The 23,918-nt window shown below is 40.7% G+C and overlaps 1 protein-coding gene across 2 annotated transcripts in view; it reads left to right on the forward strand.

Annotated features, from left to right (window-relative positions):
• Positions 1–8,194: 8,194 nt before the first annotated feature.
• The window catches only part of LOC124721186 (endoplasmic reticulum chaperone BiP), a 32,192-nt gene continuing 16,468 nt past the window's right edge, over positions 8,195–23,918 (forward strand). Inside the window, exons 1-9 of one of the 2 annotated variants that reach the window (XM_047246025.1) lie at positions 8,195–8,354; positions 8,442–8,580; positions 8,698–8,929; positions 9,039–9,173; positions 13,406–13,642; positions 15,302–15,568; positions 15,649–16,044; positions 16,122–16,259; positions 17,749–17,973. In XM_047246025.1, the coding sequence (XP_047101981.1) occupies positions 8,459–8,580; positions 8,698–8,929; positions 9,039–9,173; positions 13,406–13,642; positions 15,302–15,568; positions 15,649–16,044; positions 16,122–16,259; positions 17,749–17,973 (1,752 nt within the window). In that variant the 5' untranslated portion in view covers positions 8,195–8,354; positions 8,442–8,458. Of the gene's footprint in view, positions 8,359–8,441; positions 8,581–8,697; positions 8,930–9,038; positions 9,174–13,405; positions 13,643–15,301; positions 15,569–15,648; positions 16,045–16,121; positions 16,260–17,748; positions 17,974–23,918 lie in introns of both variants that reach the window. The other variant, XM_047246026.1, reaches the window with a different exon arrangement.

Below are 23,918 nucleotides of genomic sequence, written 5' to 3' on the forward strand. Positions count from 1 at the left end.
TTCATGTTAATATCAAACATCAGTAATTACTCGTAGAATACATTAAAACTGAAGTAATTGCTGAAGACGTCACTTGATAACAAAAACGCGCTGTCTTTCTTCATTTACTTGCCCCTAGAAATGGCTGTCGAATACTGTCAAACCAAAAGCTAAGGTATCTTACTGCCTTCCTATATATGTCGCTGTCAGTTCTTCCATATGATTTGGTCGACATGACCTGTATCCAGTTGTGTATGACAGAGAATGTTTTAGAAAATCAATTTTTTCCTTTGCAATAAACAGAAAGATTTTCATTCTAAGCTATCCAAGTTCAAAATTTTCGCAATATTAGTTCAAATTTAATATTCGCTTCTGTAATGTGGGAAAGTATTTCACAGTTGCAAAACCCGCATCCGACCCATTGACCTTACACTTAGTCGCTGACCATGAATTCTAGCTCAGAGTGACACCAGTTTAAGTAACCTAATGTAGCGAGGACTGTTTGCCAGTGCTCTTTCTCACCGGAAAATACGCAACTAACCCATTGGGCTCCATAAGTACACTGTAACAGTAATTTCTGTGTGTATGCAATGCATATGGATTGTAGAATTTAGTGGTGCTCTCTCTTCCACTTCTGTATACAATATGCCTGATCTAAACGGGCCCTTTATAATTACAGGCCCTGGGCAGTACAGCATACTGACAACAGTAATGTGCTTTTACTGACAACCTCACTGTTCATTTTTCCTGATTTTGTATTCATTTAAATAAAACAACATGACCTTCCAGTGGGAGACATTTCGTGCCCCTTTTCCTTCTGTGAAATTGTGAAATTTGTCAGTAAGCTTGTTGCCTTCCAACCAGCGAAATGCGGCAGAGTACGGCTGGTAAACGATTCACAAACCACGATTTCTTTAAACATTCTCGTAGCTGAAGGAATTTAGCTTCTTCTTAAATCGTCTTACTCGATGTGTAAAGATTTTCTTCCGATTTCGTTACAGAAATTTTTATGGAAATTCGCAGCTCCATAGAATAAATCAGACAAAAACGCTCAGACATGCTGATCCGTGCCACGGTTAGAAACTGACGTCTGATTGAGCCGATTCACAAACCACGAGTTAGTGCCGTTAAGACGATTTCTTTAAACATTCTCGTAGCTGAAGGAATTTAGCTTCTTCTTAAATCGTCTTATGCAGCAAAGTTCACAGGTATCTCAAATAGGAAAATGTCTTTATCCAAGTACAAAGGTTGTAAAACAAACTTCCCACAGTTTGTGTCAGGTTGATCTTTTCGTCTGATAGCACTGCGTAAGTATTTTCTCTAAGAGGTATCACAAGTAGTGTTCCTGTAGCTGTGGGAACCATTGGTTGAAAACGAGTTTAACACCAATGGGTACAGTACTGCTAAATATTCAAAATGATTTACAACCTAAGACTTAGTTCATTCACAAACTGAAGCTAGACTGTGTATCCTTGTCTTCCTTGAGTGGGCAATGGAAGGCATTTACACACACGTATACAATACTATGAATACTTCGAATGCTATAGTTAACGTTGCTCTCATAAACTAATTTTGTTTTTTTTTAATTCTTCTGGGTCCTCAGCGTGCAATATGTGTTGTAGATACAGTCTTAGATAAAAAAAATTGACCTCTGAGTCGTTCACGTAAGGTGGACAATACTGTCGTGCTCTCCTCAGAATTCTGTGTCCGGTAATACGGTCGATCTGGCAACATTGTAGACTGTCATTTCCCGGAGGAAGTCTTGACTGTAGTCTGAGTACATCAGTCTTGACTACGACCGTAGTCTTGAGGTAAAACACGAGACTAGCTAATACGACATCTGGCAACAGAAAGCACACATCGACAAAACTTTTATCGCCCCTTTCCTCTCGGTGCTGAAGCTATGAGCTTAATTCAGGTGAATCTACAATACATTTCGCTTTCTGTTACATTGGTAATAACAATTGGTTCAACACTACTTTAGCGAGAGACTTCTTGGCCGGCCATCTGCCTCTGAGCACCGCATACGTCTGAGTTCTCTGGGAATCGTTTGCTGCCTACAGGCGGGGGCTGAGGCACTGCGCTGCCTCGCCTTCCGCCGACAACGTCTGCTCCACTCCTCACTCTCGACATTGTAGCATACTTTAATGTTGTTGAGTGGTGACCCATAAAATCTGTCTACGATTTGTGTTTCAAACTCGATAGCAATGAAAGCACAAAACCGTTTTTATTTGATGAGTATTTTATTACACTAGTATGCAATACATCAATGTGTCACAGAATTAATTTCATTGTTCCTGATCCAGTGTGCTATAATTAAAGCGTCACATCCTATTCTTTTCCCTTTCACAGGGGATTCTTCAAACAATTTATTTTTGTCATGGATTCATGTGTGTTAGTCAAGGCACAGAGAGTAGTGCAATGTAATGCATTTGGTTTCTTTCTTTGATTCCCTATGGTAAATGGATGCGAAACATTGTGTCAGTACCTTTCAGAACCTGCTCTATAGCTACTCAGGCAAATTGCTTGTTTTGAGATCCATACATTAATTAATGGAGAAGTGAACGCTGTTCAAAAGTGATATTTAAAATATTCAACTGGATTTAAGGTGACAAAATTGCCCATATTTGAAGCTACCCAGAGAAAAAGTAAGTTGCTAGAGCCAATTTAGCATAGAGGCCCTTTAGTAATCAAGATGTTCATTTCCTTCATACTTATCACCCTGGCATGTGAGTCTTAAGTGAAGAACAATATTGAAATTCGTATCGTTGACGGTCGATCCGAATTTCTTCAGAGACGCTTGTATTGTGAAGCAGCTTGGCAGTCAGAAAGCCGAGCTCTATGACCATTAACATAACTTGCTGTGTCGTGCTACCAAGAGGACTCGATGTGTAAAGATTTTCTTCCGATTTCGTTACAGAAATTTTTATGGAAATTCGCAGCTCCATAATATAAATCAGACGAAAAAGCTCAGACATGCTGATCCGTGCCACGGTTAGAAACTGACGTCTGATTGAGCCGTTGCAACACGAGATACGGGCGGGGGCACGGGGCTACGGACACACTGCTGTCAGCACGCCACTCTCATCGTGGTACTGGTCGCTCAGCCTCATAACGCATTGTGAACGATAATAGAAGTTGTCACTTACGTGAAGAATGGCATTTCTTTAGCCAAAAAATTGAATATTCTGTCTCAGTGTCTAGGGGTTATATAGCACAGGTCATTCAAATGGAAAGGGAATATCTAGTGAATTTAGCGAGTCAATTCACTACCATACTTGGAAGTGATTGTACTGTCACAGTGTTGCAAAATTTTTTCACGATGTTGCCAATTCTCAGTTGTGCTAGGAGGAGCAATGTAGCGGTATGTGAGGAGAATCCCATGCTCGTGTCATAGGAGGATACGGAGAGGAGGTGCAGGATTTGGTTAATATGCAGCGTTTTCTCCTACCAGTTGTGTCAAATATTCAGGTGTATCAACTTCCAGCACGATCACAGTTTCCCACAAAATATATACGAATAAAACACTTATCCTGTTACTTTGTGACAACAGATTATTTCAGTACAACAAAAAGTATTTGCCCACCTGTCACGAAAAGTAAGATAACAAACACTTTGCACCTCGAAATCGATTACATCTATGTACAGTCTTGTGATCATAAAAATAGAATTTAATGAATTGCACGAGAATGTAGAAAAATGTTGCTGGGAATGGAAGCTGTAAGAAACACAATTAACTAATTATTCTGTGCCACGTAATAACCAATACATTTGAAAATTCAGACGAGAAGAGACTAAAAATTATGCCCATTAAGACAGAAATTAAAGTGCAGATGCGGGCACTGTGCAGATCTGCGCTTTTTCATCTTCAGATCTATACAAATAATGTATACTAACCAGCGTATTCATTGCTTTCGTTATGTTTCCCTCTGGTTTAGTCTTCTAATGATGAACTGGATCCACACCCATGAGTCTGACTGTTTCTTTGTATCCCTCCATTTACTATATTTGTGTGTTATTGCTTGGTGTTCAAAAAGCAAAATGTTATGCCTCCTCCCACGAGGTCACAAGAAGGCTAACGAAGTATAATCAAAAAACACATTGAGACGCCAATTTGTCTGTCGTCATGGTGTTAAGTCGACAGACATAGTTGGGTATTATTGCGTGCGTCACCGGCATCCCACTGTTGTCTTCTTTTTCTGAGATTTTCATATCACCCTGAACACATTCTGTTCTGGTTGTTTGCAGAGGGAAAAGAGAGAACCCTGTAGCCATACATATCGCTAGTACAACGAGATATTACCTGTCAACTATCCTTGCTTAACATCACGAGACGAACAGGGCGTCACCGAGCTGATATTTGAAATACATTTCTATATTCTCTTTCTCTATCTCTTTCTCTCTTTTCCTTTTCCTATTTATTTTTCTTTTAATTTTTTGAGGAAAGCATCAAGAAGCGCGAGTAATAAGCAAGTAGGCATATTATATATTTGCACTTATTTTGATAGGGTTATATAATGCAAAAATACACCTGTTAAGTGTATTATTGAGTAATTCCAATTACTGATAGTCTATTCGTGAGCTTGCGCGCATTCAGTGGGGTGAAACCTGTCACAGAAGCAAGTAAAACGCAAATATTTCTTGCACCATGCACAACACACAAACGAAATCTCGCTGCACTGACGTATTGTCTGATATATTGCTTGGAAAACATATGTGATTCATGTCGCTAAATATGGCTCTATCAGATATTAATGTGGATGCGTACCAAGTGTATAAGAGTATATCTTGAAATACACAGAAAGGCACAAAGGGGTATTCGACTGAAACATAGTCATGAACAAGATTGTAAATGGGGTCGATAACATCGTCGTGTACCACCTTGACAACTCGAATGGTGACAGTGCTCTGCCGGTTACTTGTGTTTGTAAGTACGTTTTCTTTTTCCTAGATAAAATGATGATGTTTTGAAATATTTGGAAGACACATTTCTTATTGCTACAATTCTCAATAGTGTACTATATAAACTTTGTATGTAACATTCGTTATGAGTTTTGGTTTGGCCATTAATAACGTTGCCAGTTTCTATAGTTTGATACTACAAGGTGCATTCAAATTCTAAGGCCTCTGATTTTTTTTTCTCTGGGCTGGAAAGAGATAGAAACATGCCCATTGTTTTAAAATGAGGCCGCGTTCATTGTCAATACGTCCCAGAGATGGCAGCACCATATGGCAGATGGAATTTTACCGCCAGCGGCGAGAATGAGAACTGTTTTAAATGCTTAAAATGGCGACATTTTCCTTACTTGAACAGCGTGCAATCATTCGTTTTCTGAATTTGCGTGGTGAGAAATCAATTGAAATTCATCGACAGTTGAAGGAGACATGTGGTGATGGAGTTATGGATGTGTCGAAAGTGCGTTCGTGGGTGCGACAGTTTAATGAAGGCAGAACATCGTGTGACAACAAACCAAAACAACCTCGGGCTCGCACAAGCCGGTCTGACGACATGATCGAGAAAGTGGAGAGAATTGTTTTGGGGGATCGCCTCCAGAGTTGGCATTTCTGTGGGTTCTGTGCACACAATCCTGCATGACGACCTGAAAATGCGAAAAGTGTCATCCAGATGGGTACCACGAATGCTGACAGATGACCACATGGCTGCCCGTGTGGCATGTTGCCAAGCACAACGACAGCATGAATGGGACTTTCTTTTCATCGGTTGTGGCAATGGATGAGACGTGGATGCCATTTTTCAATCCAGAAACAAAGCGCCAGTCAGCTCAATGGAAGCACACAGATTCACCGCCACCAAAAAAATTTTGGGTAACTGCCAGTGCTGAAAAAATGATGGTGTCCATGTTCTGGGACAGCGAGGGCGTAATCCTTACCCATTGCGTTCCAAAGGGCACTACGGTAACAGGTGCATCCTACGAAAATGTTTTGAAGAACAAATTCCTTCCTGCACTGCAACAAAAACGTCCGGGAAGGGCTGCGCGTGTGCTGTTTCACCAAGACAACGCACCCGCACATCGAGCTAACGTTACGCAACAGTTTCTTCGTGATAACAACTTTGAAGTGATTCCTCATGCTCCCTACTCACCTGACCTGGCTCCTAGTGACTTTCGGCTTTTTCCAACAATGAAAGGCACTCTCCGCGGCCGCACATTCACCAGCCGTGCTGCTATTGCCTCAGCGATTTTCCAGTGGTCAAAACAGACTCCTAAAGAAGCCTTCGCCACTGCCATGGAATCATGGCGTCAGCGTTGTGGAAAATGTGTACGTCTGAATGGCGATTACGTCGAGAAGTAACGCTAGTTTCATCGATTTCGGGTGAGTAGTTAATTAGAAAAAAAAAATCGGAGGCCTTAGAACTTGAATGCACCTCGTATAATTTGTCTGTTCATATCACAGGTTGTATCTTATAACGTCGCTTTCACTGTTTGGTACTGGACTGACCAAAGTGACGTTATGTTGACATTCTGTTTAGTGTGGACAGCCATTATTTGATGCCTGATGGTGGTGTCGCCTTCCGTTCCATTGATGCTCAGTGAGAATCAGTTTTAGTCATATCACAGTACAAAAGAACAGAGAGTTGTGTATTAAATTGGTACACATGCGCTACTCTTATTCTGCATGTTTTGACAAAACATGGCATATAAATTGTCGCATGTCTTCAACTAAGTTTCTATTATCATAAATGTTGTTCATTTCCAAAATAAAAAAGGATAATGACCCAAACTACAGCAAATAATGCGCAATCCACTTTGAAATTTCATTATTTGTTCACTGTAGGAGTAGGCCTATCCTTTGGAAGCACCAAAATTTTGGATTAATTTGACATTTATGTAGAAATTAGCTAGTTAGAGAGCAGAAGTTAATCGTCAGAAGATTTAGACTTGTTGTATTGGATTATATTAGAACAAATATAATTAAAACTAACGATGTGTCTTTTTTAATTATAATGGAAACCATATTCACATTAAACAAAACAGAAAAAATTCATGCACCTTGTGTGTGATGCAGCCACGCTTTTGTGAAGTATTTTAGCTACATCAGTGATAGTCATGCGAAAAGAAAAATGTGCCAAACCATTTCAAGTTAAGTACCTACCCACAAACAGAATGCAGTTCATATCTTAACGGAATACACAGAAAGAAACCCCCTCTCATGAAACCATAGCTCAGTAGACTTCTAGATACTGGTTACCAGTAAAGTGGTGAGGTAAAAAAATAGTACAGGACACTGTCAAAAACAAAAAAAGGATTAAAGGGGCAAAGAATATACATTTTTACAGACTGGTGGCTCATAGTACACCAAATTAAGAGAGTATCAATCGCGAAAGTAGCTTCACAAAGCTGCATACAACCGAACGAAGAAGTATAAGGAGGTAAACATAAAGTTAAGACTTTCAGGACCAGTTGTTTTAGTTTCTGGAGAACCCTCCGTGTTATATGGTCGTGGTCCATGAACCTTGCCAGCTCAGAGGATGCAGGAGTACCTCTGAAGATACCCAGCAAAGGTCTGGACGTACCATTAGGAATAAAAATGTTTCTTGGACCATGGACCATGACTATAAGACCCAGAAGTTTCACATTTATTAATTATCTTATGAGCTTTTCCAAATATCTACGCATACGATCGAAGCTCAGTATATATTCAGTCATGACGAACTACTGTTTTTTCAGTGATTTAACTTTAACATAATATTACTGTACAAATGTCCTGAAATTAGCGAATGAGACAGTGCAGCTGCTAAGTCACTGACTCATAATCGGGAGAATGGAGCTTCTCAGTCCGGCTATCCTGATTTGGGTTTTCGGTGATCGTTACGGCAGATACCGGAATGGTTCCTTAATGAAGACCACTACCGACCACCTGTCCTATTCTCATAAGGTTACCTGTCATATCCTCAGAAAATATATTATGTATGTTGTGTGTTGTAGATTTTGGTCAATGGATTTGCATTGTATTACCTTGACAAACCCTACGTCATTATGAAGTGGTCCTTTGAATGCATAAAGATAAATAAGTAAAAGAAATGTCAGTCTAATTTGAAGTTAGAATTCAAATTGAGGTTTGCCTCCAAGACGAAGAACGGCGATAAATCGTTATAATTTTTCAAGCAAGCTCGCATAAAAAATGTTCATTGACTTCAGAGGGCTCCTGCGATCTGCCATGCGTGAACCAATAGAATTTAGCCACCTCTGAGAATTCGGACCAATGGGATTCCGCAGACTACACACTATGACCAATAACCCCAACTCACGGAATTGACGTAGCGTGTCTTGTAGTCGACAATGTGTGTTTGAATGTTAGGTGTATATACGTGTGAGTTAGCTTACTGGGAGATCTATTAAGTTTTTACTGCGAAAGTAAGTAAGTTGCTCTATCTTATACGAGGTACGCATGTAGCAAATGATTTTAGTTCCAGACGGTAAATTCTAATTATGAAATGACAGATTTGATTTCAGAAACCATGCGTGTCCAATGTTTGTCGGCGTTTCTAGCCGTAATAATCAGTATTTGCTTAGCGAAAGAAGAGAAGAATAAGGATGTTGGAACAGTAATTGGGATTGATTTAGGAACAACTTATTCCTGGTAAGTAAAAATCCTGTGTGATGGATATTTGTCACCGGCATATGGATTGTGTATCCTCTTCCAAGGTAAACAACGAAAACTTTTTACCTAATATATTTTAATGTTTTGTGTTAATAGTGTTGGGGTATACAAGAATGGCAGAGTAGAAATAATTGCAAACGATCAAGGTAATCGTATTACACCTTCATACGTTGCATTCACCCCAGACGGCGAAAGATTAATTGGAGATGCTGCTAAGAATCAGCTTACAACGAATCCAGAAAATACTGTGTTCGACGCCAAGCGTTTGATCGGCAGAGAGTGGACTGACCCAACAGTACAGCATGACATTAAATTTTTTCCTTTTAAGGTACTGTAGTATCAATATGACACTAAGCCATTTAAGATTTTTAAAAATAAATTATTGCAGTTGCAACGATTTTCATGCGTTAAGGAAAATATTTTAATCGTCGTTTTAGGTGAAGGAGAAAAACAGCAAACCACATATACAGGTGGCAACATCACAAGGTGAAAAAATGTTTGCTCCCGAGGAAATTTCTGCTATGGTGCTTGGCAAAATGAAGGAAACTGCCGAAGCATATTTAGGGAAAAAGGTAATGTATTTTTAAATGGTTAATTGCATAGCAACAATAAAACTATAATTTTCAGGTACAGTGTTTGATTAGAAACTGAAGCTCAAAATAGAGACTTGTTGAAAGTATAAATTCCTGTAGCATCCCGTTGAACGCCACCTACTTGATTGTAATGTCTCAGATTGTGGGTATTGATACATTTAAAAGACGTAAGACTGCTGTAAGTAATGTTTACCAATGAATATTCATGTTGAAATGTAACTTTTTGATGCACTGTATTTGCTTAGTCTTTCACAGTGCATCTTCAGCTTCTTGTTGCACAGTTTGTTATTCAAACAGCAGGTTTGTTCATGTATGTGCAGGGACCTATTTTCTATATTTCCTGCCCTTATAGTAAATGCTTGCACAGTGAAACTTTTTGAAAGGGGACAGGTTATTACATTGCTACAAAACGTTTTGTGTCCTTAAGTCAGTTGGACAGTTTTTATAAATATTGGTATTTCAGCAATGGCTGGATATTTTGTGCATTTGCCCAGGGCCTTGCTGCTGACCAAGTGTAGTGCTGAGAAAGAAATGGAGGAAATATGAAAGACTTTACTGTAAAAGACTTTGGTATTTATCATTTATAATAGATGGTCAAATATTGGTCTAAAAAAAGTATGAAAAACTTTTAGATTGACTTTACTTCAGAAGTATTTGACAGGGGATGTGGAATAACTTTAGTGTGTTAGACTTGTTCAATGTAAACTTAATGTGTAAACAGTGGCTGTTGAGCAGTTACTAAGTTTTCCAGGGAAACTGCCTTGTACACTAAAGGTATAGGTGCTACAGTATGTATACTGTATTTTCATGACATAGTAGCTATAATCAACCGCTGGATTTGTTGAGCATGTTTGAAGTGTGACTTTGTCTTAGGTTTATGAAAATTATCCTTGAGATAAGGTTTTCTGTGGAAACTGGCCTCAAGGATATGTTGAGAAAAGGTGATGTTACATTTTTGTACACAGTGTGTATACGTGTCATAGTTTTCAAATTTTATTACTTCTTTAATCACAAGTATTTAGCTGCAATAGAAGTATTTCAGATGATTCAGTAAATTGGACTTAGTCCTACCAATAAATTTTTCATACACTACTATTGGATTGTTAACAGAAACCTGTGACCCATAAATGACAAGTGATGAAGTTGGGCTAGAAATTCAGGGGTAAATTCTCTTGGCAATATGTAGTAGCAGTTTCTCTGCAGTGGCCAATTTTAATTGTTCTGAAGTTTGAGGGACATATTATCAGTTTAGGACTAATAAGTGTTAACTGTTAAAAATGGTGGATCTTTCTGTACAGAGCTGAATTTCAATACATAATAACACTGGCACACCCAGCAAAAAATTCACACACTTAGATAAATGTGCATATAACTGTAATGCAGCTGATGGCAGCATGCTGCGAAAGCTTGTCATGGTAATAAATATCAGTAAAAAGTGACTGAAGCAGCAAAAATTATTATATAAATGTAAAATACTGTTGCTGATCTCATTTAATTCCACATATGCCATGAATAGTGAGTTAAAACTTCATATTTTAGCAGCAGAAGGCTAAGCCCATTGGAAAAGGTTTACAGTGTGCCCAACTGCTCTGTTTAAATATTTCTGATCTGAAGTATGACCAAAACATCCCCTCCTATGTACATATGAGGTTGCATCAATGTCTTAGTTAAAGTGCACACGAGTAAAGAGCACATATGGTGTTGATGGTTTTTCTGTTACATGCTGCAGTTGGTTACAGTGAGAAGGGTGGAACATGGGAAGTTCGATGATAATCGAATGGATAGACAAGACGGCAGAACAACAATCATAATTGTGTTCGATAAATGTCGTGATGTGAAGTTGTGTGGTGGTGCAATGGAATACATTGTGCAAATTGTCATATAAAACAGAATATTGTATAAAATTGAAACTATACTGTTAGGTTCCTGTGGTAACAACCATCTTGGAAATCTGGACATTTTAAAAATACCTCACTGAGTTTTCAAAATGATCATTAATCTACACTGCAGATTAGTCTGTCGCCCCAGCCCATTTTCCTCAAGCCACATTGCTTGGCTTCAACACACAACCAAACTATATGCTGAAAAAAAATAAAGTATCCCAAAAAAATCTTGTCTTATTCAGAGAAAAATAAAAATATGCAGAAACCAGTAAAAATTCTTTAATCCACAATAGCCAGGTCAATAACTGTCACTCATGCTGCCCATGTCCAGAAAGTAATAAATACATATCATCTGCCAAAACAAGTCATTAGATTTGGCGATTTTCGTTGGCAATTGTCTCCTATCACCCAATTGGTTATGATCAGTGGAAACAAATTGCAAACAGCAGCGTGCAGTGGAAGAGCCATAAACACCTTAAGTGCACTTTAACCACATACTTGGTTGTATGACATAAGTTTCCACACTGTATCATATTAACGCCTTTTTGTTCTCATAGCCTTCATTTTACTGTTTTAAATTCTGCTAAACTGAAATCTAAATCTGTACTCCATAAGCCACTAATAAGTATATGGCTATTAATTTTCGGTCTTTCTAAAGTGGATGTCAAGCATTGCTGTATCTTGGGGAGTTCTTTTTATGTAGTCCCTGTGGCTGCAGTTAGTTGCCAGCATAATGAGAATGGTGCTAGAGCTGTGTACAAGGTTAGTAGCATGCATGTGTGTACTGGTGCCAGGCTGGTGGAACAATGAACACAGGGCTTAAGGATAAGAGAAAGTTTGGCAGTTAATCATGGAACTGAAAATGTCAATAACGAATGGATATGCCCATTACAAATATGTTAAGGGGAATAAGGGGAAATTGGTGATATTGTTTGAGGGATAAAAATTGTAGATATTTTGTGTTCAGTGACTGACTTTAACATTTTATAATTTTAGACACTGCTTCACAAAGTCTGGATAGTGAGACTGGAGAAAAGCACCCCACTTTTTTTTCCCAGCAGTTACCATGTATTCTTAGCTAAAATACTAAATTCTATACTGATTTAGTAGTAGTTTCCAATTTATAATTTGTCTAAAAGTATTGCTGAAGATTGCATATGAATGTAAAGCTTAACAGATTTTTGTCTTGTAATGGTAAATCAGATGATGTGTTAAGGACTTCTGAATGTAAATGTCCTGTTTATAAGAGGGGACAAAAATTCACGACTTTGTTAACTTTTTGTAACTGAATAAGGCATCTTAAGTAGGTAAGAGTTATGGTCAGTGGTAGGTTATACAGGGTGAACTAAAACTGAAAATTTTTGGTGTCCTTCAGATATTTTCTGAATATTTTGGTATAAATGACCTGTGATGTCCAGTGGTTTGTTAAGAGAAATTGAATTTCTCTTACTCACTTTATAGCTGGATTGAACTGAAAGTGCACAGCAGAGCATATGTTGAAGCCATGTGCATGGTCTGTTGGAAACAAACTGGTTTTTTTTCTGTCAGTGTTGTTAATACATTAACAGTGATAAACAGCTATGTGGGTAGGTTTGCTGATGAAGAGTTGGCACACGCACTCCTGTGTAGTTTCTGAATGTGGCTTGACATTTATGCTGTTTCTGCAGCAATAGCAACCATGCCAAATGTTTGAATATTAGTATTTCTCACTGTTGTAAACTGTATTTTCACAGAAACATAAGTAATAGGGGTAACAAATGAAGTAAATTAAAATTCCTGTACTGCTCTGTAATAAGCTGCTGGAGATACAGAGCCTCTTATACAAAAACACTTGGATAATGTCCCTGAACAACCTAAAAAAAAAACTTTTGGCATTTAGGTTCACCGTGTAATTAGAAAGTAACATTCTATGCACAAGCACTTGTAACCATACTTCAAAAGGGCCACAAACAATTGGCTGCTTTGGTCTAGTTTTACTGTGAGGGAACTTCAGGCTGCAAACAGTGAAATAAAGTGGAGCATAAAGAACATTGTTTTGGCTGAAATAAGCTTAGTATTTGTGAATTACTCTTCTGTGCCCACTTTTTTGTACTCTTATGTTTTCTATCTGTTTAATCATCAATCAATTAAATTATCACGAGCATAATTTTCAGAGGGTACTTCGGCTGGCTGTGATTTCATATTGTTTAGGGAGTAGCTAACAAAGCCCATTTGCTGTGTATTTATAATATTTTTAAAGCCTATTTGATGTGTATTTGAAATCTTATTTCTAAGCTATATATTTCAATTATTGTGCTGAAATTGCAAAACGTAATTATATTTTTGAAGGTCACCCATGCTGTAGTCACTGTACCAGCATACTTCAATGATGCTCAGCGCCAAGCAACGAAAGACGCTGGCACTATTTCTGGACTTGTTGTAATGAGAATAATCAATGAGCCAACTGCAGCTGCAATTGCTTATGGTTTAGATAAAAGGGAAGGAGAGAAGAATGTCCTGGTCTTCGATCTTGGTGGTGGTACTTTTGATGTATCATTGCTAACTATTGACAATGGAGTGTTTGAGGTATGGTGCTACTTTCTATGAATAACAGTAGTCTAATTGTTTTGTGTGTTCCCAGGAAAGTTTTGTAACTTATGGCAGGAGTATATGTCCAACATTCTCAGCACAGTTGAGCACAAAAAATTTTAGATTTTTGAAATACATGTGTTGCTAGAGGAATTTAGAACTATTAGAATAATTTAGAATGGCATTTGTTGTAATTTTTATGCAAGATAGTGAAACAATCAGATAAGTATGCTTGTTTATGAAGCATTAAGGTACTAGAGTATTTGTGGGTTATATGCAGAAACTACAGTACTGTGTAATTGTCTCCCTGAATATAGGTGTAATATTTGAGAATACAAAAAAATTTAATAGGTTGATGTGGGGAGAATGATGGAAGTAAGCTCCATCTTAATCATGCAGTACACTTAAAAAATTTTCATTTTTTACCCCGTCTTTGGTGAGTATTGCCAAAACAGAAATGTGAGTTGTTTCTTGTGATGGAAAATTGTCTGCTTTCTCAATTCATTCTGACATGAGTAATTCAAAACCAGCAAGGCAAGATGAAAAGTTTAACCAATGCTGAGAACATTTTGACAGCAAACAGAAGACACTAATGGCAAAGTCCATAGGTTAATAAAAGTGGAGGATTAGGAGTAAAGTGTTGGCACTTGTACTGTAGGTGTCAGTGCAAATTCATAGTTTATGATGTATTGGTTGTGAACTTAGCTGTTGCCTAAAATGTACAATAATGACAGCACATGAAAACTTGCCAGAATTGTGTGCTTATGTTAGAGGTTTGCCAACTAATTTCCCTTTTGTTCATCTAACCTTTGTTGGGTTTGTGAAATGTCATTATGACAAAGTGTATGATACACAAGGATAGTAAGTTAAAACTTACCAGTTAAAATTGGTTCTTATATGGGTCTTCTGTTATGGTATTTAAATGGTTGTGTACAGTTAGAACAATAGTTTACGTATTGATAAGTTGAAGAAATAGTTAATTTTGTTAATTGGACTAAACATGCAGTGCTTACAAATATACAAATAGTACAGATCCTTATGTAGAGAGAGAACTTTTTACACAGTGTAGTAAAAGATTCCACTGAATCTCACAAATAGTTGTTCTAGCTTGTAGGGTTTGTAATTGGCTGTAGTCATGGTTATTACATGTTACAGATCAAAATAGTGATTCCAGGAACCAGTTATGGCATTTGGGTGGGGAGGGGGGTGGAGATATTAGTGTTGACAATAACTGTGTTTGATTGTTTTCTTTTTAGAAAGTTGTGAAAGTAGGCCTATATAGTCTAAAAATTTAGAACTGACTTTCACACTAAAGCAGGCATTTTGAATCATTTTGTTGTGTTGGCCTTGGGTGTACATACCTAAGTTAAATGGAGTGCTGTGGGGCAACCACTTTGGGGATTTCCAGAGTGAATTAGCTGAAAGCTAGTGCAGAATGCAGACTAATCTTGAGCTACTTTTGGACATTTTTCCTAAAACATAGCTAAATATTGGAATCTTGCTCCCCGGCCTCCCACAAAGATTTCATACTTACACGACATTCCTCATTCTAACTTAATTTAAGGTGTAGGAATCAATTTTTAAATACAAGAAAGTAGTTTTATCTTTTTTGTGACTTGATTTAGTGTTAAGTGGAAGTATTAATTTTGGTTGTAGGTTGTGTCAACAAATGGAGATACCCACTTAGGTGGAGAGGACTTTGATCAACGTGTAATGGACCATTTTATTAAACTGTACAAGAAGAAGAAAGGAAAGGACATCCGTAAAGATAACAGAGCTGTGCAGAAGCTTCGCCGTGAAGTTGAAAAAGCAAAGAGAGCTCTTTCTTCTGGTCACCAAGTCAGAATAGAAATTGAAAGTTTCTTCGAAGGAGAAGATTTTTCAGAGACACTGACAAGGGCAAAGTTTGAAGAGCTTAACATGGTAAGTTAGTAAGCTGTGTGATTCCTTTGCGCGCTGTCCCTGTGGTGTGCTATTTATATTGGGTTTTTTGTTGCACTTAGGATTTGTTCAGATCTACAATGAAGCCTGTACAGAAAGTATTGGAGGATGCTGACATGAACAAGAATGATGTTGATGAAATAGTTTTGGTAGGTGGAAGCACAAGGATACCTAAAGTACAACAGTTAGTAAAGGAATTCTTTGGTGGCAAAGAACCATCAAGGGGTATAAATCCTGATGAAGCAGTGGCATATGGTGCTGCTGTGCAGGCAGGTGTGTTGTCTGGTGAACAAGACACAGATGCAATTGTTCTTTTGGATGTTAATCCCCTGACTATGGGCATTGAAACTGTTGGAGGGGTGATGACTAAACTGATACCAAGAAATACTGTGATACCAACAAAGAAGTCGCAGATATTTTCTACTGCATCTGACAACCAGCACACAGTAACAATTCAGGTATCTTATTTTAGAAAGTTATGTTTTGTTTCCATATTGTCAACATGGTTGAACATTAAAATTGTGGTTTTTTACAGGTTTATGAAGGAGAAAGACCCATGACAAAAGACAACCATCTGCTAGGAAAATTTGACTTAACTGGGATACCCCCAGCTCCACGAGGTGTTCCACAGATTGAAGTGACATTTGAAATAGATGCCAATGGCATTCTTCAGGTATGTGAAATTTAAAATATAGTAAGATTTTAGCGTAGAGCATGTAGTGTAAAATGGAAACTTATTGAAACTCTGCTGCCTCCTGCAGCAAAATCACTGTTTATTCAGAATCTGTGATACCAGTGAACATTGTTAAGTTGCTTTTAAATATACTGAGGCTAAAAGCTGGGCCGAGCTCAATTCTTTCATTCTATCAAGTATACACTGTCTGAAAACTTAAAGGACATCAGAGAAAATGAAATCCCGTGTTTAGGTGTGGGGAAATTTTGTGAGTAAAAAATAAAATGAAACATAAGTATAGGTGGTAAAAGTGTACTGACCCATGTCAGGATTACATGACATCAAGCCTTGGAATGAGCAGTGGTTTTGTTGAGAAGGCTTTCATAGTGCTGTTTTACTTTCTATTGAGGCAACTTAGCTTACAACAGTTGTAAGTGGTTCCCATTTACCTGAACACTGGCACTGGAATGGGTTCGATAGCCAAGATGTACTCAACCATGTTCTGTCAGGTACAGCATGAAAGCTTGGTGGTGAAGTATATCCCAGCTTCATGCAACTAGTTCATATGCATGGTTTGTGGATGACCATTATCCTGTTAAAGGGTGGTGCTAGGATAAGGTCTTGTGAGGGAGAAAAAGTGTGTGCTGTATATCTGCAGTGTACCATTGCTGCAATATTTCTTGAATCACTGGCAGACATGACCTGAACTTAGACCTTAAATCTCCACACTGTGACTGCGGAAGTTGGCGCATTGGTTACCACACTGGACTCTCATTCCGGAGGACGACGGTTCAATCTCATGTCTGGCTATTCTTATTTAGGTTTTCGGTGATTTCCCTAAATCGCTCCAGCAAATGCCGGGATGGTTCCTTTGGAAGGGTATGGTCAACTTGCTTCTCCGTAATTCCCTAATCCGGTGAGGCCGATGGCCTTGCTGTCTGGTCCTCTCCCCCCCCCCCCCCCCCCCCCCCCCCCCCCCCCAATGTGACAGAACTAATTGTCCTTGCTTTCCAGGTAGATTGCTACTCCAGGTGTAACCAGTTGTATGTTAATAATGAGAAGCTGTATGTGGGACTGTTTCAGTAGCCCAGCTGTTGGTCTCCAACCAAAAGTGTTGGATGATAAGACATTTTAGGGAGGCTGCCATTTACAAGATTGAAAGTTCAGATGTGAAGAGGTTATGATGAGATGTGATTGTTCAGCTAGAACCTTGATTTTTGCTTGTTTCTTTGATCCTCATTCAAACATTGGGCCAGTCACATCTGAATGTTTATCTATTATTTGATTGAAATAAAGTTCAGGGTGGAGGAACAATATTGTGAAAGGAGAGATTGCTACTTACCTTAGGGAGATGTCAAATTGCAGACAGGCTCACATACAAGTGAGCTAATCATTTTTATTCTGCTATGACGCAGTTGTGTAAGAATGTATGCTTTCATGACTGCTTTTATATTTGATACATCTATAAAGTTGATTTTTTGTTTTGCAGGTTTCAGCAGAAGATAAAGGCACTGGCAATCGTGAGAAGATTGTAATCACAAATGACCAGAATAGATTAACTCCTGATGACATAGAGCGAATGATCAAAGATGCAGAGAAGTTTGCCGATGATGATAAAAAGCTGAAGGAGCGTGTTGAAGCTCGCAATGAATTGGAATCGTACGCCTACTCCCTGAAAAACCAGCTGTCAGATAAAGAAAAGCTTGGGGCAAAGGTAATATAAAGAATAAGATAATTTTGATGTGTGGCTGTTTAATTACCACTGTGTTCCCCTAAACACAGTGCTACTTGAGCAAGAAAGTGTTTCTGCAATCATCTAGTCACATGGTGCTGAAGAAAATTTCTGATTTACCTCATTTAGAGCAATGTCCTGATGACCATATATTGAAAGTAGTTTGTTGCTTTATATGCTGTATTTTTTTTAACTGGATGTTCATGGCGGTAGGTTGTTTTCTGCCTGGGATCTCGCTACATTTACATAATGAGATGGATACAGTGTTCTTTCATTTGAAATCTGAGCTCAGTGCGTTGTTTTTGTTCCAGACTTGGTGTGTTTGGGATGAACATTGCATACTCTTTCCTCTTCAAAACAGTCTGGATGCCATAAATTTCATTTAGAGAAGTTACCCCTTTGTTAATTGTGACTAGATGCCGACACACCATGGTAATATGTCCGCTACTTAAGTGGTGTGCTCACAACGGACTGGTTGAATGAACATCTGGTTGCAGTTGTTAGTTAAAGCTACCGCCATGATTAATGCTCTGATCTTGCTTGTGCACCAAGAATTACAATAAGTCTTGGAACTTTCGGATGGATGGTGTACATAGATAAGTTATGCTATCTAAAGGTATAATAGAAAATAAGTGTCAAAATTACTTGATTTAGAAATGAGAAATAATGATATGGAAGTCCCAAGGTGGAAACAATAAATAAAAATTGGGGAAAACCTACATCTAATGTACAGGTATTAAATGTTATGACTGTAGGTTGGTATGTTGGTTGTGGGTGAACTTGCATTGGAAGGTTAGCTCAAAAGTTATGTCTCAGTACTACATATCATTTTATGAATAAGTTGTTACCTCTCTGCATTCTCATTTGTTGACTCATGAGTATTTTAGACAAACTTATTTCTTAGTTGGGCTTGCATATTCAAATATAGACTAAGAGTGACAGCTCCTACACTACACAGGGTCTCCCAGTTTTCTTAAGTGCCCCACTCTCTTTTGTCTCAAAGCAAATTTAAAATATATTGAGCAGATTCTGTCCAGCTACCAGGGGGGGACATTAACCAGCATGATATCCTTTCTTGTAACTTCATTAGTTAACGAAGATATGAACAGCAGTGTGTTGTTTTTAAATAGTATCTTATATTTTTTATTTTGAATTGACTGCCCCTCTTAAAGACTTGCTCAGAAATTTATCGCTGTGTATCATTATGAAGAGAAACAATTTGATTCAGTTTTGTGGAAATATTCTGAAAGAATATAGTGTGAGAATTAACACACAGAAAAAAATACTTAAAAATGTGCATAACAAAGATAGTTTTTAGTGTATACTGACTCAAGAGCATGCCATATAGATAGATCTCATTGAGAGACTCTTCAGTCTCTGACTGCAGTGGTTAGCCAGAAGGCATACAATATGTGCCTGAATATTAAACAACAGACACCTCATTGTTTTGCTTAGTTCAGTCTCTCAAGCTATACTATGGACCAGGCTGTTTCCACAAATTTATTTCTCAAAATAATAAAAATAATGTTTAGTTAATATTGCAATAATTGTGTTGTTCTGCCACCAGAACCATGTTTGGGCGATGTCATGTCTCGTACTGAAATTGTTTGATTGAAGCACCCAAGCAGGTGCCATGTTGATTTGTGTGTTTTTGAAGCTGATGTGCTGTATTTGATGGTCTTCATATTTACATTTGTCATACGAAAGCATAAGTTTGATGAACAGAATTAAAGATCTCTCCAAAATGCATATTTTTTTGTAAGATTTGCTGTAAAACAAATGGGAAATGACATAGGCAGTTAAGACTGCTACATTGATTAAATATTAGAATGGTTTAAACGTGGATTCATTATTATGGGAAAAGAAATTTTTAATGATGAAACTAGCAAAATGTTGGAAAAATGTGTACTACCTCAGGCAGAAGTGAAGGAAATACTGAAACAAACTGGGCTGTACCTTGAGGCTCTGGTGCCAGCTCTTGTGGTCACAGATACATAAGACTGTGGAGTTCACAGCAGTAGGTTTTTGTTTCAAGCCTGTTATGTTTACCTGCAGGTCTCTGCAATATAGATATTCAGGAAGGACACAAATCCTTTCAAAATTTAATGAAATAGCAACTTTTCATGCCAGTGGAAAATATGGATATTGCTAAAAGTCTGCTGTTGTACTGAAAGCAGTTTGGCTTCAGTGTTGAAATATAGGCTCAAGAGTGTAAATTGTCACTTGGTACAGGTACAGGTTGTAATCCTCCCCCCAGCCACCTTAAATTTATGAGGGTTGGAACTTAAATAGTGGCAACTATTTATTCACAACCAACACAAAAGTCATGTTTGCACCTGTTACTGTCCTTCAGAGTAGTCAACAGTGTGGTGTTCAACCTGTTGCCAGCGACGTGGAAGGCGTAATATACTGTTAACAGAGCCTGTTCTGCTGATGGTACTAATGGAGTCCCCTGCAGGTCCGGGGATAAGAATAGGCCCGCGGTATTCCTGCCTGTCGTAAGAGGCGACTAAAAGGAGTCTCAAACGTTTCGGCCTTATGTGATGGTCCCCTGTCGGGTTTGACCTCCATATCTCAAAATTTTTCCGAAGAGCGAGCCGATTGGGGAAGGGCGCCTTACGTGGTGCATTGTGTCCATCTTGCGTTGAGAACTTTTGCCAGCTTATTCGTCGTTGCGTTGCAGTCCTGCCCGCTCTACATCTCTTGGGCATGGATACGCTCCTGCGTGCACTTTATGCCAAGCAATGTGCAGGGCCACTTTATGCAAAGACGGCGACCATGGACCACATGTCACCTAACATCCAGCACGGTAGCCAGTCCGTTGTGGTGGGGCCACCATGTACCCTGTTGGTTGTAGCCCCCTGACAACACAGGGATCGCCCTACTGATGCCTGCGCCGTTAACTCCCCACGTATGCCAAGGAGTAGATGCCCATCTTCTTGGGGCATCGGGACTCCCGGCAATGGCCATCCTGCCAGGTGGCCTTTGCTGTGGCTGGGTGGCGCCCGTGGGGAGGGCCCTTGATCGGAGTAGGTGGCATCAGGGTGAATGACACGCAATGAAGCGTGGCACATCTTCTCTTGCTGGTGGCCAGCCACCAGCAGTCTCTAAGCGTTCGAGGGCCCATTTTAAAAGTAACGTTTGTGACCCCAAATCGTTCCCCTCCCTCGCCACACCATGGGAGGAACGAAAGGCATTAAATGCAAGTGAGCCATATTCGCCCAGGTATCTTGTGTGTACTAGAGCTGATGGGGAATCCTTTATATCCGTGAAGCCTCAGTTATTTGTAGAGCATTTAGAGGACAAGTTTGGGGAGGTGGAGGGCTTGTCCAAGATGCGGTCCGGATCGGTGTTGATAAAAACGGTGTCCTCCACCCAGTCGCGGGCCTTGCTCGCTTGTAATAAGCTGGGGGATGTCTCTGTAACTATCACACCCCATAAAAGTCTGAATATGGTCAAGGGCATTATCTTCCACAGGGATCTCTTTTTACAGTCAGATGACAAGCTGCACGCCAACTTGGAGCGACGAGGTGTCCATTTCGTCCGGCGCGTCCACCGGGGTCCGAGGATCATAAAGTTGCCACCAGTGCCTTCATCTTGGCCTTCGAGGGTGACACGTTACCTGAGAAGGTCAAGATGATGGTGTACCGTTGTGATGTCAAGCCACATATCCCTCCCCCGATGCGGTGCTTTAAGTATTGGAAGTTCGGCCATATGTCTTCACGCTGTGCTTCCGACCTCGTATGTCGCGATTGCGGTCGACCATCCCATCCTGATCATCCCTGTGCCCCGCCTCCAATCTGTGTGAACTGTGGTGAGCACCATCCGCCTTGCTCGCCAGACTGTCCGATTCTGCAGAATGAGCGGAAAATCATGGAAATAAAGACGTTCGACCGACTGACGTACACTGAGGCGAAGCGGAAATATGATCGGCTTCATCCAGTGCGTATGACATCTTCTTATGCCGCAACTGTCACTCCTGCTACAGTTCCATCAGCTCCAGTCAGCTCTGTCGAAGGCCCACACCTGCCCCCTTGATGGTGGGGGGCACTAAACTCCCCGTTGCTCCTGCTCCATCTCCTTCAGGAGCAACACCCCCCAACCATCGGGGACATCAGTTCGCCCTTCCCAGCCGGAGAAGCATAAGACTTCTTCGGCTACTCTCGCAAGGAAGGGGTCCCTTGAGGACCTCCCTTCGCAAGTTCCGACCAGCGGCACAGCAGACACCCGCACGTGGCTTAAACAACCACCAGTCCCTGGTCATAGGGCCTCACGGTCATTGTCCGTCCCTGAGACTGACCCTGTGAAGCCCTCCAAGCCTGAACCACCGAAGGCACAATGAGGGAAACGGACACAGAAACAGAAGAACGTCCCCAAGGATACAGACATTGCGGTGGCACCCGTCCCACCACTTCCTACAAGCTCTGCGTCTGAGGACGAGGTGGAGATTCTGGCGTCCACTGAGGACCTCGATCTCGCCGGTCCCTCCGACGCCATGGAAAGCACTAGCACAGGTGCTCACTCGGAGGCAGCAGGTGACCCAGCGGCGTAATCTGCCTTCCCAGTCCCGTCACGCGTTTCCCAGCCATGGACAACACCATCCTCCAGTGGAACTGCAGCGGTTTCTTCCACCATCTAGCTGAGCTCCGCCAACTTATCAGCCTTCATCCTTTCCTCTGCATTGCTCTGCAGGAAACTTGGTTTCCAGCAATGCGAACCCCCGCCCTCCGTGGCTATCGGGGTTATTATAAGAACCGAGCAGCTTATGAAAGGGTGTCTGGTGGCGTCTGCATATATGTCCTTAACTCTCTTCACAGCGAGTCTGTCCCTCTACAAACAGCTTTAGAGGCTGTCGCTGTTAGGGTGTGGACGCCGAAGGCTATTACCGTCTGCAGTCTTTACCTTCCACCGGATGGTGATTTCGCGCTGCATGTCCTGGCTGCACTGATAGCCCAATTGCCGCCACCTTTCTTGGCGCTGGGCGATTTCAATGCCCACAACCCTCTATGGGGTGAGACTGTCTCCGATGACTGCAGTCGTGCCGTGGAGCATGTGTTGGCTCAGCTCGACCTTAGCCTCTTGAACACCGGTGCTCCCACGCATTTCAGTGTGGCCCATGGCTCGTTCTCGGCCATCAATCTCTCTCTTTGCAGCCCCGGACTTGTCCCGTCCCTCCACTGGAGAGTGCATCCTGACCTGTGTGGTAGTGACCATTTTCCCATCTATTTGTCACTACCCCAGTGTCATTCTTCTGGGCACCTGCCCCGCTGGGCTCTCCACAGGGCTGACTGGCCGGCTTTTACTTCCGCTGCAACCATTGAGTCTCCCCCACAGGGTGACATTGACGAGGTGATCCGTGTCTTAACCAAGTCAATCATTTCGGCGGCCGAGGCTGCCATCCCCCACTTTTCTGGACTCCCTCAGAGGAAGGCTGTCCCCTAGTGGTCGCAGGAGATTGCTGAGGCTATTCGCGACCGTAGGCGGGCTCTCCAGCGTCATAGGCGGCACCCGTCTCTAGAGACCCTCATAGTCTTTAAGAGGCTCCGTGCCTTGGCCCATCGCCTTATTGCACGGCGTAAGCAGGAGTGCTGGGAGAGGTATGTCTCATCCTTGGGCTCCCGTGTCTCCCCCTCGCTCGTGTGGTCCCGGATCCGGTGGATTTATGGATACCAGACCCCTATGGGTGTCCCTGGGATCTCCTTGGACGGCGCTGTCTGCACGGACGCTGCCGCCATTGCTGAACACCTTACTGCGCACTTTGCTCAGAGCTCTGTGACTGCAACTTATCCCCCCGCCTTTCGCTCTCTAAAGGAGCGAGCAGAGCAGACGCCGTTATCATTCCACACGCGTCATTCTGAAAAATACAGTGCTCCTTTCAGCGAGAGGGAATTCCTCGCTGCCCTCGCAGATTGTCCTAATACAGCACC

This window comes from Schistocerca piceifrons, chromosome X (genome assembly GCF_021461385.2).
Source record: "Schistocerca piceifrons isolate TAMUIC-IGC-003096 chromosome X, iqSchPice1.1, whole genome shotgun sequence".
Taxonomy (NCBI): domain Eukaryota; kingdom Metazoa; phylum Arthropoda; class Insecta; order Orthoptera; family Acrididae; genus Schistocerca; species Schistocerca piceifrons.